General features: G+C 38.0%; 1 protein-coding gene across 1 annotated transcript in view; it reads left to right on the top strand.

The window, feature by feature from the left end:
* The window catches only part of gpcpd1 (glycerophosphocholine phosphodiesterase 1), a 69,809-nt gene that overhangs the window by 4,231 nt on the left and 49,603 nt on the right, over positions 1-15,975 (top strand). The window contains exons 2-3 of the mRNA XM_060831818.1: positions 7,179-7,249; positions 12,207-12,296. Of these exons, the coding sequence (XP_060687801.1) occupies positions 12,248-12,296 (49 nt within the window). The 5' untranslated portion in view covers positions 7,179-7,249; positions 12,207-12,247. The remainder of the gene's footprint in view (positions 1-7,178; positions 7,250-12,206; positions 12,297-15,975) is intronic.

Genomic DNA, 15,975 nt, shown 5'->3' with positions numbered 1-15,975 from the left:
ACCAGTTAAGATCACTTCTAGTTGCTCAGTGGTTAGCACTGCTGCATCAGTGCCAGGGTTCAATTCCAGCCTCTGGCAACTGTCTGTGTGGAGTTTGCACATTCTACCCCATGTCTGTGTGGGTTTCCTCTGGGTGCTCCAGTTTCCTCCCATAATCCAGGCGTACAGATGTACAAGTTAGGTGAATTGGCTGTGCTAAATTGCCCAAAAGATACACAAAAGAGGCAGTGTGCTGGCTCCATCTCTGCCACTGATCCATGAGTGGATCGTTGATTCATGGAACTATTTCCAAATCATTCAAGAAATGTGGAATTTCGAATGCATTGGATGGTACAGAGGAAAGTTAGATATGGGATGATATAGATGAAGAAGCGAATGATGTACTACTACTAACTATGGACAGCGAAGATATGCTGATATCATTCATCCTGATAATAGTGAAGCTTTATTAGTTTTGAAGATGTTGAACCGTGTGATTTTGTTTTTTACAGGATTTCAATGAACTTTTGTATTTGACATGTTTAATATGTATCATTTAATTGTGATTTAAAACAATATTGTAGTTCTACTTCACATTTTGTATGTATAAATCTTATTAATTCATTTTTGTTTTGATTGTCTTGTCTTTATTTGGTAATTTCTGTAGCTTGTTGTTTTTCTTTAGCAGAAGACCAATTAGTCTCTAAACAAATAATGTGGTATTTTGGACTTTAGCATGAATTTTAGTCTTGAAAAGTAGTATTCATGTAATAGACAACCCCCGTAAATGTAACCTTAAAAAATAATCTAAAAAATTCAACTTTTTAACGATAATTGCATCAGGAGAGAGATCAACAATGTTGTACTTTCCACTGACAGGTCAGTGTAGTCTTGTAAAAACATCTTGGATTGAACTTTGGAAAATGTCTTAGGGCAATAATCAGGATTGCAGTACAATATGTGAGAGGAATGGAGAGAACAAACAAACATAATAGTGCATTATGGTTTTAAAAAGAGTGAAAGGCTTTATATCTGCAAGCCTGCAGCATTTCTAAATGTTATAGCTGTTTCACAGATACAGTGACAAAGTGACCATGGTATTAATTGTCCATTTAATCCGTAAAGGGTGTTCATTTAATTTAAGCATGTATAGAGAGACAGCAAATAAAGAAACAATAGTTGGGGTGCAGAATTATGAGTTATGCACATGTAATTTTATTCCGTTCTTGAATCTAAATGGAGCAAAGCTTGATTTCTGGTTTTCTCCTTCCAGTGGTTAGCACTGCTCCTCACAGCACCAGGGTCCTAGCTTCAATTCTAGCCTCGGCTGACTATCTGTGTGGAGTTTGCGCATTCTGCCCGTGTCTTCATGAGTTTCCTCCAGGTGCTCAGGATTCCTCCCACAGCCCAAAGATGTGCAGATTAGGTCAATTGATCATGCTAAATTGCCCGTAGTGTTAGGTGCATTAGTCAGAGGGAAAATGGGTCTGGTTGGGTTACTCTTTGGAGGGCTTGTGTGAACTTGGTGGGCCGAAAGGCCTGTTTCCACATTGTAAGGAATCTAATCTAAAATGTGGCTGTTAGAAGTTTCAACAGACGAGGTTATGTAAGAAGCTCCCAGGCTATTTGAAATTTCAGAAGAAAGGTAAAGGAAGTGAGGCAGCATTGTTAGTAAAGGGTGAGTCAGTTCTGTCGTGAGAATGAACCAAAAGTCCACACTGACTGTCCGAAGCGCACCCGCCTGAACTCCTGTCCACCCCTGTAAGATAACCCTGCATTTCACATGGCTAATCTGCTTAACTTGCACATCCCTGGACATTATGGGTGATTTATCATATCCAATCCACCTAACCTACACAGCTTTGGGAGGAAATCAGACCACGCGGAAGAAACCCATACTGATAAAGGGAGAATGTGCAAACTCCACACAGATAGTCGCCCGAGGCTGGAATTGAACCCTGCTGCCTGGTTCTGAGGCAGCGGTGTTGACCACTGAGTTGCCATGCCGTCCCAGGGAACTGGCTTTAATTTGCAGAATTGAGAAATGGATGTAATTTGTGTGGAAGTAAGAAAAGCAAGAATTCACTGGAAAGTAGTTTTTGGGCCATCTTACCATTTGACAGTGTAGTACTGTATAATTCAAGAAATAATGACTTTTAAGAAAGGTACTGCAACACTTGGAAAAATTTTAATTTTTATGTAAATTTTGGGCAATTGAAATAAGTTAAGTAGCCTGGTATTTTGAATAGTTTCTTAAAACAATACAATTTGGTGCTAAACACAGAACTAGGTGTTTTAGAACTAATAATGTACAATGGGGCAAGATTAATTCATTACCTAATAACGAACGTTCTTGTTGGTCAGAATGATCATAGCATGTCAGGACATCACATTTATTTTGAGACAGGTATGTATCTGAAACTTAAAAGCGATTTATAAGATTATGAAGGCAAAAGTTGTCGAGTGGAATGGGAAGAATAATTTTCAAAAGAAATAATGTAGAGGAGTGCTAAGTATTTTAGGCAACAATTCATAACTCTAAACAAAGGTGTATTCCATTCAGGAAGAGAGACTGCACTATCCAAAGATTTTTAATTTTATTGGAAACTTACTGAGGAACGTATAGATGATATCGTGTTGGTAGAAATCAGATACAATATTGAAAAAGATTAATGGTGGGACTGAAGTTTGAGGAAAAAGCTTAAGAACCAACAAAGGATGACTAATAGAGAAATTGGATTATGAATGAACTTTTAAGAAATAAAACTTCTAACAAGTGTATAAAAACAAAGAGCAGAAATGGGTGTTGGATTTTTGAGTTTGTTCCACCACTCACTGAAATTTGTGGTTGTGGTCTTAAGTCTGGTTTTCTTTGTTTCCCCCACCCCCAAACCCCCCTGACTTCTTAGTCTATGAAAAATCAATCTATCACGGATACAACCAATGACCAAAAGCATCCCAAGAATAGTGGAAAAGTAGGATCTGGAGAAGGGAAAAATCTTAAGTTAATCACAGTCTCCAGAGAAAAAGTACAAGGAAAACTAATGGGACTAAAGACTGACAAGTAGAGTCTTAAAAGAGGACGTGAGATTATAGGTGTATTAGTTGTGATATTCCAAAAATCCTCTTCTAGAAATGTTCCATTGGATGGAATAGCTTGGATGTAGCACCAGTATTCAGGAAAGAAGGGACACTAGGGCAGGAAACTATATAAGCCAGTTGACCTAACATCTGGCATTGAATAAAATTCTAGAATCCAATGTTTAGGAGGTAGAAGCAAGAAATCTATAAAACTGCAAACATAATTAGTAAGTCAAGATTTTGTAATGTGAAAATCATATTTGATGTTTTTAAGGTTCTTTCAGGATGAATAAAGGGTTACCTACAGTAGTAATTTGTGTTTATATTTCCAAAAAATACATTTGGTAGAGGTCGTGGTTTTGAAGGTGACGTATTAGTGTAGATAGAAGATTGGCTAATGGACGATTCAGAATTCAGTGGATCATTTTCAGGTTGGCAAACCTAACTAGTGAAGCATCTCAGAAGTCTGTGCTCAAACTGTTTGTCTATATTGCATTGGACAAAAGACCATATTGCATTGTAGCCACATTTGTTGAATATTTGAAGATAGGTAAGAAAGCATGTTACGAGCAGGGCAAGATTCAATGAAGGGATGTAGATAGGTTGGGTGACTTGGCAGAGATTTTGAGATGGACTACGATGTGAGAAAATATGAGGTGTTCACTTTAGGGAATAATCAAAGCATAGTATTATTTAAATAGAGACTATATTGCTATGGAACAGATGTACAAGAACACCCAGCTCCATGTATCACAAATAGGTTGCCATGCAGGTATGATGAGTAATTAAGGATGTAAATTGAAAATTTACCTTTTTGCAGAGCAGGTGATATATGAGAAGAGGGAACACTTGCTACGAAAAAGCAACACATTGCTCATTGCATTAAGGCCTTATCAAGGATTTCATTTTTGGAATTCACTTCCATCTTAAGCAGTTGAGACTGGACCATTAAGAATATTCAAGACCAGATTAGAAAGAGTTTTAATCTGCCAGAGAGGTGAGGCTTGGAGCATAGGTAGGAAAGTGGAGTTTGGACCACAACTGGATCACCCATGACCCCACTGGTAGAGCAAGCTCAATTGGACTGGCTCCTATTTCATCTCCTTTATAAGAGCTTTAAAGTAGTCCATTTCAGTGTTTTTGGTATACAGGTAAGGATTTCAGCAGGTGAGCCAAGGTTGGGACTATGTGCTATTAATGTGATGGAAAGGATATGACTCAGCTTGGAGACTAACAGGCTGCCTCCGTCGGAAACAAATCTGGAGTTTGCAGCAAGACCCTGATGTAATGAAGCTGGTATTGCTGCTGATCAGCAAGAGCGAATTGGGTGTCATCCAAGACAGGTTGTTGTGAGTAATCAGACAGTACGAAGCATTGGAAACATGGCAAGTTAGTTAAAAAAATATACTTTAAAAGGAAATGCTTATGTGGATATTGGTCTCTTAAGTTTTGTTGTCTCTGACAAGAAAAAAGGAATTCAGAGAACAATCTTTCGTGAGGAGATCAAAAGGGAAGCCGCTGGTGAAGATCCTCTGGTTATCCACCAGTAGATAAAAGCAAGGACAATTCCACAGAATTAAAGGAGGGAGGTTACTGGTGTGGCTGGCTGTCCAGTGGGATAAAAAAAACAGAAATTGCTGGAAAAGCTCAGCAGCAGGATTTATGAAGAGAAGTCTGTTAACACTTTCAGCTGCCTCACCGCACCAGGGACCTGGTTCGATTCCACCCTTGAGCAACTCTGCAGACTCCACACATTCCCCTCGTGCCTGTGTGGGTTTCCTCCAGATGCTCCAGTTTTCTCCAACAGTCCAAAGATGTGCGGGTTAGGTGGATTAGCCATGGAAAGTGGGTATAGCCATTGGTAAGGGGAATGGTTCTGGGTGGGGTGCTCTTAAGAGGGTTGGTGTGGACTCGATGGGCCAAATGACCTGCTTCCCACAGTAGAGATTCTACTCCTTTCAGTGAATTCTTCCTTTTCCTACCTCCACCCAAATTGAATCCATATCTCAATTCTGCAAATCAAAACCATTTCCCTGGAGCGGCACAGCAGCCCAGTGACTTGCACTGCTGCCTCTCCAGTGCCAGAGACCAGAGTTCAATTCCAGCCCCAGGCGGCTGTCTGTGTCGAATTTGCACATTCTCCCCTGCCTGCATGGGTTTCTTCCAGATGCTTTGGTTTTCTCCCATAATCAAAAGATGTGCAGGTTAGGTGAATTGGATATGCTGAATTGCTATAGTGTCCAGGGAATGTGCAGGCTAGGTGGATTATCCATGGGAAATGGGTATAACCATAAGTTAGAGGGAAGAGTCTGGGTGGTATGCTCTCAGGAGGGTTTTTTGGACTCGATGGGCTGAATAGCCTGCTTCAACACAGTAGGGATTTGATGAAAGTTTCCTATTTTTTAAAAAAAACTCTTCCTTGACTGATGACAGCTAAGAGAAAGGGTGGAGGGAGGGAGGGGTTGGTCTAAGAAATAAATGATAGGTGGAGGTTGGTGCAGATCTGTCCTAGAGGGATTTGAATCCAGGTACCCAGAGTGTTCTCTTGGTCTCTAGATTAACAATGCGGTAATACTGCCACTAACCGTCACCACTACCTCTCTTTTTAGGTCCCAGAACCCTGTAAACAATATTGCATTTTATTGAGCTCCCAGTAATCCAGTTGCCGTGTGATGGAATCTTTCTGCTTTATGCGAAAGGGTGTGCAAGCTGTTGTACAGATGGTTGATCTAACTGTCACAAAGTTTTTCTTTGAGCATTCACAATTGAAGGAGAATTCTGGGAATCGGTAATGACTGAGTTTCTGAAAAATTGAATAGGATCCCTGGTTATGAGGGAGACTGAAACCAGACAGCCATGCACTTGCTTAAACAGGGCAGTTGACTGCAGACAGGCTGTGCACGTGCAGGGTAGACATTTGTGATACATTTGGAAAGGACAATGAGCAGAGCTAAGAGGGATTAGAAAAAAAATGTGCCTCATGCTGAAAATTACGATACTTAGATGAACCACAGTTGATAGACCGAAGCGTGGAAACATTAGCTAACTGAATGTAGATGATCCCAGCTGATGTTTCTGTTGGACAAGTGAGATTCTAGACTGAAATTTGGTTTGACAGATCATATTTTTAATGTTTATTTAATGATCTTTCACTGAAACACAAGTGCATAATGGTGTAGAATTGGTTTTAACAGTGAAATAATTTTATTATGCAAAGGATAAGATGAAAAAGCAAGCTATTTACATATAGCAAATTTTGAAGTGTTTTGAAGCATAATACAATCCCCAGCTATCCCAGTACTATCATTTTACAATACTCAAACTTCAGAGTTTTTGTTTAACCGTTGCACTTGTAGTTTTAACTGAGCTGTTTCTTTTAGTTTCTGATCTTGAGACTTGATTCCTTTCCTTGATAATTTAGACAACGAAGCTTAGACTTTCTTTGAACAAGATTTAAGTAAACCATTCAGGATTCTAGCCAAACACTTCTGGCGGGAACCTTTTACCTAAAATCCTTACACTGAGGTAAACTAACAAATCTAAGCACGCTCTTCTTTCTTTGATGGTGGGGGTGGGGATCTACTTCACATTGCTAACTTTCCACTAGGATCTCTAAATTGAATGCACATGTTTTTCAAGCTATGTATTTTTTCTACTCAACAAGCAAAATCCTAATCCCTTTAAACTGAAAGGAAGCTGATGCTTCTCAATATTTGCTGTCTTTGCTCATAAAGCTCCCAATGCAAGCAAATTCCCATTATGACCCAAGAGCTCTGTCTTATGATGATTTTTTGAAAATTTATACAAATTAATCGTTAAACCCCCCCCCCCCATGCCATGAATTCAAAATCCAATCAATATTTAAAATTTTTTGAATAATTAAGTTTATTTGAAAAATTTTAAATCATCTGAAATATCTGAAATATTAGTCACAGCTGTGATTATGAATGGCCTTTTTATTTGCGAGAATGAGCAAGTGCTATGCTGATTTGCGTAGTCAAGTGGAATGTAAACCTGGTTCAGTGTCTTTAACAAAATCTAATGCTGCTCTGAATTATGTAATATTAATACCATATTTAATGTTAATTTTAAACATCATCACTTTATTTTTAATATAGGCCTGGAGGTTTAAGAGCTATAAGCGGAGACAACAAACCAGCATGACATTGCAGAGGTCCATCTGTGTGCAGTAAGTGCTAAATGTTTATATATACTACACAATTGCAAAGAATATTTTGTTTCTTTTAAGCTATTGTTAGACTGCAACTATTGATGTTTCAGCCAAGAAATACCATGTTTACACTGCCTGGCTGAAACTTCATCTGCCAAATGAGTCATTTCTACATGATTGTTTGCATATGTCCTTGAACTCCTCCAACAGAAGTTAGTTTGCAAATCTTTGCAAATGTTTAGATCTGCTTTGCATCCCTTACCTCCAGGCCTTTCAGCTCCTCCAAGTGCTTATGAAAATGAGCAATGACTGCTCCTGACTCTTTAATGGGTAAAAATAATGTAATCTTGTCCTGCCCTGTCTTGCAGTTTGAGCCTCTTCTCAATGTGGCACTTAAGCAGTTTCCTTTAATTACCACTGCAAAGATAAGTCATCCCATAATGAATGGGGAACTTTCCTAATCTGGGGAGTTTCATTTCATTTTGGTCTGGTTGCTCACCGTAATTTGTTTGGAACTTAAATTATTATGAAATGTTGGAATTAGTCTGATGACTTATAACATGACTTATCATCTTGCAACGGGCAGCAGGCGTGAGTAAATTCAAAGTTTGCAGTCTTTCTCTATTATATTGGAATCACTGTTTGGATTAAAGATTAGTACTGACTAAATTACAATGCAAAGTTGCCAGATTTGCAGCTCCAACTTAATTTTTTTAAAGAACTTTGTTAATATGCAGAAGTGCTAACATTATCTTTTGACTACTTGCCGGTATAATTTGAATAAGGCTGTTGCTACTGGTGTAATTAATAAAATAACTTTTTAAAAAAAAATAGGCTACGACAGGCAAATCTATCTTTTAAGCCTGCAAAAATCCGCCCAAAATTGGGGGTCAGCTTATGCGCAAAGCCAAGTGAACAATGGTGTCAACATTTTGAGTATGTAAAACAAAATTATTTAGTGGAATTAATGTGATGACTGGTTCATTCCAAAATGGGGCTACACAAATGAACGGTTGATCTAAAATCTTTGCTGGGCTCAAGGTTTAGTTTAGTGTGTATATATTGTTACGACACAGGGTAAAACCTTCTGCTAATTTACACCAGAGACACAGAACTGCTCACCTCGTACTGTAATCTGTTAAATTTCATGTGGCAAAGAATAACCCAAATATTATTCTTTAAGTCCAAAAGAGAACATTAGACAACAACTATTTACAACTACTTTCTCTCAAACCTATCTTTTACCCCTCCGTCTACAATACTGTTCCAATTTTTTAAAAAATCACATTTCAAAACCAGCCAGCTGGGTAGGTTTTTCTCTGTAGATTTTCCGAGGTCGTCTTTTCTTCGGTCTTCTGCACAAATTTCTTACAGGCAGGTACCTTTCGGAAAGCTATTCTGCTAGCAGTCAGTTGGTGCTGTTCTCCCCAATTGTTGAAAATACCTGATTTTATATACCCCAAAACATTGGACCGTCTCATTTGGTTTGATGTCATCAAATTCGATGGGACTTTGCTATCTTAGGGCAAAATTTAAACTGAGGCCAAATTTGAATTTGTTGTATACCATGGCACCACAGCTCCAGCTATTTGTTTCACAACCAGTTGTTACATTTTTAAATTTTTCAGCACACTTGTACTTTCAGTCAGTCCTTGCCAGGTTTCACTCTCTTAAAGGTACAGTTACATACCTGCACTTAATTGCATTTGTGTTCATTCCATCTATTTGAGATCTTATTCCAAAATGTATCTCAAAAGCACAAGAGTTATGAGCAGGTGTAGGCCATTTGGTCCACTGTGTCTGTTCTGCAATTAGATAATATGTAGCTAATCTGATAATGTCCTCAACTCGATGTTACTGATCATTCCTCATAACTCCTTTTAGATATAGTCAACAAATTACATGGGCTTGTGAATCTCTTGAAGAAAAAATAATGGTAAATCCTATATTTTTAAGCTGTGTCTGTGAGATCTAAACTTCCCGACAAGGGTAAGCATCCTCTCAGAATTCACTTTGTCGAGTCTTTACCCATCTTTCAATAAAATCTTTTCTTTCTTCCAAATTCCAGTTGGATTCAGCTGAAGTTTTCCACATGAAATCATTTCATTGTCCCAGGAATTAGATGAGTAAGCTATCTCTACATTGCTTTTGATGCAACAGTTTTAGGATACTAAACTCTCATAAAGTACTCCAAATGTGGTCTGGTTAAAGGCTATGTACAGTTGTAGCAAGATTTTTCTGCTTATATATTTTATCCCCACCATAATTCCTTTTGCTTTCCTAACCACCTATTACATACACATCTTGTGGCTCCAAGAGGAGGTCAGGCTAAGTATACTATAGTGAGTAACTCGCCTGATTCCCAAAAACTGTTCACCATTTACAAGGCACAAGTCAGGAGTTTGATACAATATTCCCTGCTTGCCTGCTTTAGTGCAATACCAACAACACTGAAAGAACTTAACACCCTGCAGAACAAAGCAGCCTATTTGATTGACACCATATCTACAAGCATCCACTCCTTCCACTACTGCTCAGTAGCAAGTATGTACTATCTACAAGATGCACTGCAGAAATTCTTCAAAGATTCTTAAATAGCACCTTGCATGTCCACAACCATTTACCACCTGTCTCCTGCCCTCATCCTTCTAGATGGAGCACTGTATCCTGCAAGTTTCCTCATTCACCATTCTGACTCGGAGACATACTCTTTCACTGTTTCTGGCCCAAATCCCAGGGATTTCATCCCTGACTGCATTGTGAGTCAACCTACCTCACATGGACTCCAAAGGTTCAAGAAAGCAGCTTATCACCATCTTCTTAAGAATAACTAGGGACAGGCAATAAGTATTGGCCAGCAATGCCCACAAGTGAACAAAGAAAGCCTTTTGTGATTCATGTACCAGATCCCTCCAGTATAGAATTCTTGCCATTCGAATAATATACTATTTATTTAGACTTCCCGCCAAAGTCGACAAGTTCAAAGATTCCTATTTATGCTTCATTCTACAGTTTCTTTGACCACTCAGTTAGAGAATTTAAAAAAAGGAATTTAAACAGGTTATGTCTTCTTGATAACTTCATTCCCTACCCATTATTGTGTCATCACTAAATTCCAATTCCAAAATTGGTACTTTCATTCAAGTTGATCATATATAGTAAAGGTCCTAACATTGAATCTTTAGTTCAGGATATCAAGCACTGGCTGGTCCCTTCTTCTTTTTGATCTTAAGAGTATTTTTTTTCGATTCTTGTATCAGTTTTTCACTAGCAACAATTACTCATGCTGGAGCATTACTTGACAGATTAGTCAATGTTATAACTTTTACCTATGATTCATACTTCATTCTTTTCACTGGGCAACCTATTTCTGTTTTCCACTTGCCATGCATTCTGAGAATGTAATGTAATCTCCCGAGTGTTATCTTCACAACCCATATCACCTGTTAATCCCATGTATTGACTTATGATGTAAGATGAGTAATACAGGAAATTCTGGGGTGAAAAAATGAAGCTGACTACTAATACAAGGATTGCATTTAGCTGAAAAATGCAAGAGCCCTATTTGCCCAAGACTATCTCTGAAATCTCTGAGTTCTGAGGAAAGATCGACTCAGCATTAACTTTGATTTCTCATCACAGATATTGGTGCACCCACTGATCCTTTCCAACAACTTCTGTTTGCGCTGCAAAGATCTCTGTAGGACTGAGTCCACCATCAGACAAAAAGGATTTAAAATGGTTTTACAACTGTTAGCATCCAGTTTAAACTCTGGAGGAGTCATTGCTGCTTTGGAGTTAACAACCCTAAACTCTCTTTGAGTTTGTAGCCCATAGTTTGATAAGCTCTGGTCTGCTATAATCTAAAGCTCATTGTATTGCAATGCATTGAAATGCAAGTATGGAAGGACAGAAATATCCCCCTGGTCACTGCCATTTGCATTACAGCAACCAAATACCATTTCAGTACTTCGATATCTGCCTACCTCAATTTGGCAATGATATTAGAATGCATTATCTTTTGTGCAGGTGGTGGTACTTTACTGCAGTTTGAATCGCAACTTCACACAGATTGTGGTTACGTTGCAAATTTGAAGTTGTATTTCCTCAGCTGTAGTAACCAAAAAACTGAAATTGCTTTGTAAGTATCTCCAAACATTTGAGTCGATGCACTGGCTGTTGGACTTGTAAAGGCTGTTATAGTTTTGCTATTGCAGCCGAAATTGCATGGAAGTTTTTTTTTACATGCTTGCTGAGGTGATATATCAGAACTTCTGAAGTTTAATTCTTCAAAAATTGTGGACAGTTTCAACAAGGGGTGTATTATTTCTTGATTTGAGAAAGATAAATTGTCAATTGACTGGTTGTATTGCTTTGCTTGACTAGAGAGCTCTTATATCCTGCAGCCTCATTTAAGCTACTGCTATGCTATTTATGAATGTGGCTTACTGTAGGAGAAATCTTACTCTGTTTGACACCTTTCCCAGTAGCACAGCTGAGAGCAAAGTTCAAAGCTGTGGCAACCTGGGATGGACTTTGAATGTTTCAATAGAGGATTTTATCATGAAATATGTTGGGTTCTAGTGCCTTTTTATAAAAAAATCATAAATTACTGCAGTAGTTCATTTGTATTTGGTACTGCAGAATGTGCACTGTTTCCATATGTTTAATACTTCAAAGTTTGTGAGAAGATTTGTAGCTTGGGTGCTCGTTGTTGTGATTCTGTTTGTCGAGCTGGGAATTTGTATTACAGACGTTGAGGCCCCTGTCTAGGTGACATCCTCAGTGCTTCGGAGCCTCCAGAAAAGATCACAGAAGCGCTTCACAGAAGCGCTTCACAGGAGGCTCCCAAGTACTGAGGATGTCACCGAGACAGGGGCCTAAATGTCTGCAACACAAATTCCCAGCTCGGCGAACAGAACCACAATATGTTTAATACAATTAAACAATTAAATGAATTTGTGTTTTACTCTAGGTAACGTCAGCCATTCAATAAGGGCTTCAACGTTGGCAATCATGTTCACTTCACAGGTCACTTTCAAAATAAAAGGACTTACACTTCCAGGTATTCATAAATATATATATATAGTGAATATTTCACAGCAACTGTACAGAAGGAACTATACAACTCTTGAATGAAATCTCAATTGGCAATGCTGGCCTACATCACAAAGGGAATACATGTTATATCCCCAATAATTTCTAGTTCAGTTTGGGGCAAAGTTTATTTCAGTTTTTTTGTGAGCAGTTTAGTCTTGAATTAGTATGACCAGTTTGTATGGAGGGCAGTTACACAACAGTCTTGTTGGGTAGAGATGTATGCTTGTGAATCATAGGGAACAGAGTACTGGTAAATGGTTCCCTTGCATAATCTGGTACAAGCCAATTATTTGTCCCATGAAATTCTGAGTCAACTTTTCCTATAAATAATCGTAATAAAAAGTTTTTTTTCCCTTCGTTTGAGTATGGCTATTTCTGATTATTTTCCACCTTTTTCTTTAAGTGCATGAGTACTTTCTTTATGGGATAAATCATTGCCTATGTTTGTTTTAACAGCCAGTACTTTTGTGTTTGCATTGTCAGACATCAGGGCAGCATGGTTGCTCAGTCATCAGCACTGCTGTCTCACAGCACCAAAGACTTTAGTTCGATTCCACCCTTGGGTGACTGTCTGACTGGAATTTGCATATTCTCCCCGTTTCTGCATGGGTTTCCTCCAAGTGCTCGGGTTTTCTTCTACAACCCAAAGATGTGCAGGCTAGGTGGATTGGCGATGCTAAATTGCCCTTAGTATTGAGGGAGTGACACTGCCATGGGGAATGCAGGGCCATAGGGATGGCATGGATCTGAGTGAGATGCTCTTCAGAGGCTCAGTGTAGCTGAATGGCCTGCTTTCATGTTGTCAGGATTCTATGTCAAATTCCTGTTCTGTGTCTAAACAATGGTACTTCTTTTATTTTTGTTTGTTGATTGAGTTCTTAAATTGTGTATTGCAAATGTGGATGTTTAATAATGACTGCAGTTGTATGAAGCGACCAAATTCAATGCATTTGATTATTAACAGCCCAAATTGCTGCTGCATCAGTTTTTCAATCAGTGAGCATAGCCAATGGGAGCAGTCTTCACACAAATAACATTTTATCACTGGCATGCTTTTATGAATATCTTGCAAAATGTACTGCCCATAATTTGAGTGAAGTTCTTTTCTGTTTTGCAATGCTATTTTTCAAAAGGCTTTTACACATATTGAATCCAACACTTTGCACGAGTTGATTTTTGACAGCCGCAACATTTGATGCTCTGTGCTAACTATTTGCATTGTTCTTAGAATATGCAATAAATACCAAGCAGTAGTTCAACTTGCAAGATGTGTATCCAACTTTTGAAAAAAATTATCAATTGAAGCCAATTGAAAAAAAAATCAGATAGTTTATACCTTGCATAATCAACAAAAAGTCTGTTGTTTAGACAGTCCAACAATATTCTGATATTACCCACTTCTGGAAGTTAAATCTGTTCCATTGTCTCTTAAGATTGCTGTGTGCCTTCTGAAATAGAATTTCTACATGTAATCTCATAAATAGATAATTTGTTCACGTGTGAACAGCAACTCCCAACAAAATCACATTGGTATCATTTAAGTTGTTGCATTGACTCAGAATTCAGTTTCCTTCTAGATTTAAATGAAATTTGATTGTTTCCAAATTGAGGGTCAAATATAAGCATACTTTTTTTAAAGTAGTAAATATCTATTTTAATAGTCAAATCATTTTAAAATATTTTTCCTTGAATGTTTCAAAAATAGCTAACAACTTGAACAATGGAAGAGACATATACAGGTAGTTCTGGGATAAGGCACAATTCATCACAATTTGGCTATAATGTCGCTGAAGAATTAGAGAACAGTAGTTTGGAGAACCAATAGTGTGATTTCAATGGGGTTCGGTTCGCATGCTTCATTCCGCACATGCACTGAAGCACGCGCTGAAATATCTGCGCCGTTCTGCACATGCGCCGATGTTCTTGCCATTCTGTGCGTGCACCAGTGTCCATGCATGCATGCCGTTGGTGCCGGTCTTCATATCATTCTGCACAAATGCACAATGTCCACACCGAAGTCTCTGCGATTCTGCGCAGATGTCAGCTGCTAACAGAGCAGCTTTCAATGAGAGATACTGTACAGAGAGCAACTTTGTTACATTTTTTAAATGTAGTGTTTTAAATTTACTTTTGTTTTGTTAATAAAAATGATTTAAACCTTCATTCAGGCTGTGCTATACTTTGCATTAGACTTCTGGATGATTTTTGAGTGATCATGAGTGATATTTGTTTGCTTGTCTGCCCCACCTCCACTTTTCCCTTAGCCCCCATTGTTTCTATTAAGCAAGGTTTTGCTGGAACACAACTATGGTGTTACAGGAGAATTATCTGTACACTGATATTGATTTGTGGGGAAGTTCAAAATTTGTTATTTTAATTTGTAGATTTGTTACAAGTATTGGTACTGGTTAAATAGTTTCCAAGAAATTTTCTTTCATCACCATTTATATGTCGTCAGGTTATGCCACTTGGTCTTTCACTCTTGAATTTTCACTGACTGGAAAAATTGAAATCATTGAAGATTTTTAAATAATTTTAAACGTATTCCTAATATGGTATCCTCTGCATCAAATAGTTTGTAAGATAATTAGCACATCATCTTTTAAATTGAATGTCTCATGCATTTGTAACTCTGCCAATGATCTATCTACAGTCAATGGTGTTCTCACTAGCAAGAGTTTTAGTCCTCTTAGAATGTCCCATCTGCCCTGATGGCTTACTGATTGTTGTTTGTTCTTGAGTAACTGTCTCCTGCAGATCAGTAGCATTCTTTTTTGTTTTTGCAGTGCTCAATAATTAGCTTAAAATAAACTGCCAATGCTCAACAGAATATCCTTTATGTAATGAACTCCAGCCTTTGTTAGAATGCAAAAAGAAATTATTCGCACTAGAGAATACAGGCCTGCTAACCAATTCTGGCTTCTCCTTAGAAGGTGCCAAGTTATTCATTCTTTAGGGTTTAGGCAGGCTGATGGAAATTTTCTGGGGCAGTTTAAAACATGCAATCAAAATATTTATGAGCAACTTAAATATAGGTATAATTTGTTGGATTACAGAAAGAAAATCAGGCTTGGAAATTTTGGGTTTTAATGCAATTGCCTCAAGTCAAAGAAAAGAAAGCATGGGACTCTTTGGGTTATTATGAAACTTCAGAAGATCATTAAGTTGCTGTTTACCATCATTTGGTGGTTTAACTAAGAAATTGATAATAATCATGTTGGAATTTGCAAAGTTCACTTCATGTATATCTCATTCAACAACTTCAGACACAACTATCTAAACTGTTTGACATCAGACTGATCCAAAGAGGGAAGGAATTGCAGTGCCGTGTTTTAAGTCGTTTCTTCAGGCATAGATAATGACTGCGTGACCATCGGGAGCAACACAAGTACTACATAACTGGTTTCTTTCTGGGACCATCCGCCAGAAAGATGTTTTTTTTTTAGTGGCAATACCTGTAATAATATAGAAATAGATGAGAAATAAATAATTTTATGTAGAGTTTTTTCATACAAAGTTTGATGCCACAGTTCTAATGCTCCCTGCAATTCTGGATGGTATACAGTGGATTTGAATTGTTCAATCCCTCAGCTATTCATAGTTTCCCTGAATAATTTTGATGTAAAATCTGACCCTTGATCTGT

Source organism: Hemiscyllium ocellatum, chromosome 10 (assembly GCF_020745735.1).
Source record: "Hemiscyllium ocellatum isolate sHemOce1 chromosome 10, sHemOce1.pat.X.cur, whole genome shotgun sequence".
In the NCBI taxonomy this organism is placed as follows: domain Eukaryota; kingdom Metazoa; phylum Chordata; class Chondrichthyes; order Orectolobiformes; family Hemiscylliidae; genus Hemiscyllium; species Hemiscyllium ocellatum.
Note: the sequence above shows the minus strand (reverse complement) of the source record. Positions and strands in the feature narration are given on the sequence as shown.